Source organism: Piliocolobus tephrosceles, chromosome 16, assembly GCF_002776525.5.
Source record: "Piliocolobus tephrosceles isolate RC106 chromosome 16, ASM277652v3, whole genome shotgun sequence".
NCBI lineage: Eukaryota > Metazoa > Chordata > Mammalia > Primates > Cercopithecidae > Piliocolobus > Piliocolobus tephrosceles.
In genome coordinates this window covers 17,204,407-17,206,450 of record NC_045449.1, presented here as the reverse complement: position 1 = coordinate 17,206,450, position 2,044 = coordinate 17,204,407, and the positions used below count along the sequence as shown (strand labels likewise).

Below are 2,044 nucleotides of genomic sequence, written 5' to 3'. Positions count from 1 at the left end.
AGACCACCACTAAGGCCCATCTCCTAAGCCTCACCAACCAGAGCGGGGAGGTGCCCCGAGGAGACCACTGCTAGGGCCCACCCTGCGAGGCATGGGCTGAAGTCATGCCTTCCTCTGCCTGTCTTCAGTGCAGTGGAACTGCCCCCTTACAAGACCTGAAGCTGGGTCCCAGGGGGGCAGACGCTAGAGGGTCTTGAGGCAGGCCACAGCCTTGAGCTACACACGTGAACAGCATTTATTTTTCATGCACTCAACACACGTTCAAGCCTATGGACTCTCTGCTGGGCCCTGAGCAGGGCCCTGGGAACAGAGGTGTGAGAAACCTCTGAGCTGGTCGAGGCCAGGGCCGGGATCGTCCGCCAGCACAGAGCCTGGTGGCCGCTGTCACCTGGTGAGTGTTTGCTGAATACACAAAATGTCGTGTGGGGTGAGCAGGTTGGGCAGGGCAGCTGGAATAAGGGGTGCTGCGGCTGAGACCATGAGGGGGGCTCGTCCCCACCTGGAAGCACCTCAGTCGCCGGGTTCCTGTCCTCCTTGCTGATGGCTGCAGACTCTGGGAACAGGGAACTCCCTTCTGCCTCAGAGAACCTGCCTAGGGAGCAGAGAGGGCCACCAGTCCCCTGAACAGTGGCCTCAACTCCTCCCTGCCCTGAGCCCCTGGGCTTCTGGTAGCTTGGAGGCTGCTGCCTGAGGTCAGGCTGAATGGCCTGGGACCACATGTCTATGTCCAAGTGCCCAGACGGCCCAGTCCTGCCCTGTGATCAGGTTAAGGCCTGGCAGGGCTGGGGAAGGGAAGGGACATGCAGCAGGAGGTCATGGGGCCCAGGAGTCTGGGAGGGACCCCCAGACCAGCGTACTGGCCCCACAGGCCCCGAGCTGGGAGCCCTGAGGTCAGAGCCCCACAGAGGAGCCCGAAGCACAGTCCAGCTCAGCAGGGCCGTTTGCTGTCCAGAATGGCCTTCCAGTTGTCCGCCCATAAGTGTAGCCTGCGGCGAGGGGGCTGCAGCTGCAGGTGCTGGTTGTGGCAGGCGGTGAAGAGGACATGCTCCCAGCTGGGGGTTGGCTCGGCCCCTGTGGGTGGGAAAGCAGCACTCAGCTCAGCAGTGGAGACCTAGAACGCAGCCACCTAGGGTGGAAATGTGGGTAATCCACACAGGCATCTGGCCTCACCGAAACGAGTTTCCTCTGTAAAGTGGTGACTGCACGCACACCTGCCTCACAGCGGGTGTTGAGGATGGCATGACATGCAGCAAGGAGGCCCTCAGTACGCGCAGCTAGCGCTCAGTCAACAGGGACTGACTGTGCAGGCCGCCGTCACCACCAGCGCTGCCAAGGGACATGTGCCCCGCCATCCTGATGGCTTATACCACACGGTATTCCAACTTCCCTCTCCGTGCCCCGCCATGCTGATAGCTTACACCACTAACTCTAAGGCAGGTGGATTTTTTTAGGTTTGTTTTTGTTTTGCCATAATTCCTAAGTAGGATATTCTGTTAAGGAAGATGATTTGAGGGGAAAAATCACATTTTATAAAAATATCTATATTTCAGGTTCTGCTCTTAGTTCCTCAGATGTGTCATTTCATTTGCTTGTCACAATTCTCTGTAATGGACACGATTAACTCCATCTTATAGATGAGGAAACCAGTTGAGAGACACTAAGCAGCTTGTCCAACGTCAAACACGATGCTCCTCCAAGAGGCTAAAACATTCGCAAAATTGTGAGTCTGATCCCAAATGAGTAACTGACAGACTGAAGAAGAAAGGGGATGGTTCCTAAATAAACCAGTGTAACTGTGCAGGCGTTCTTGATGTGCTCAGGAAAACATGAGGGCATACATAGAAACTGAAAATAGGGCACATGGCCTTGGGAGAACAGGAGTGGGCAGGAACCTTGGAAAGCAGTCTGAAAAGTTAGCCCTGAAAAGGAGCTGGGTGTTTACAATGGTGAAGACAAACCCTCTGGATGCTCTTTCAGCTTTGTTTTTCTTTCTTCCCTCAGGCATATGCACCCAAAAATGGTCTTTGCCCATTTGCAAAGTATA

General features: G+C 55.3%; 1 protein-coding gene across 1 annotated transcript in view; it reads right to left on the bottom strand.

The window, feature by feature from the left end:
• Window positions 1-211: 211 nt before the first annotated feature.
• The window catches only part of NT5M (5',3'-nucleotidase, mitochondrial), a 40,177-nt gene continuing 38,344 nt past the window's right edge, over window positions 212-2,044 (bottom strand). Inside the window, exon 5 of the mRNA XM_031934321.1 lies at window positions 212-1,071. Coding sequence (XP_031790181.1) covers window positions 929-1,071 — 143 coding nt within the window. The 3' untranslated portion in view covers window positions 212-928. The remainder of the gene's footprint in view (window positions 1,072-2,044) is intronic.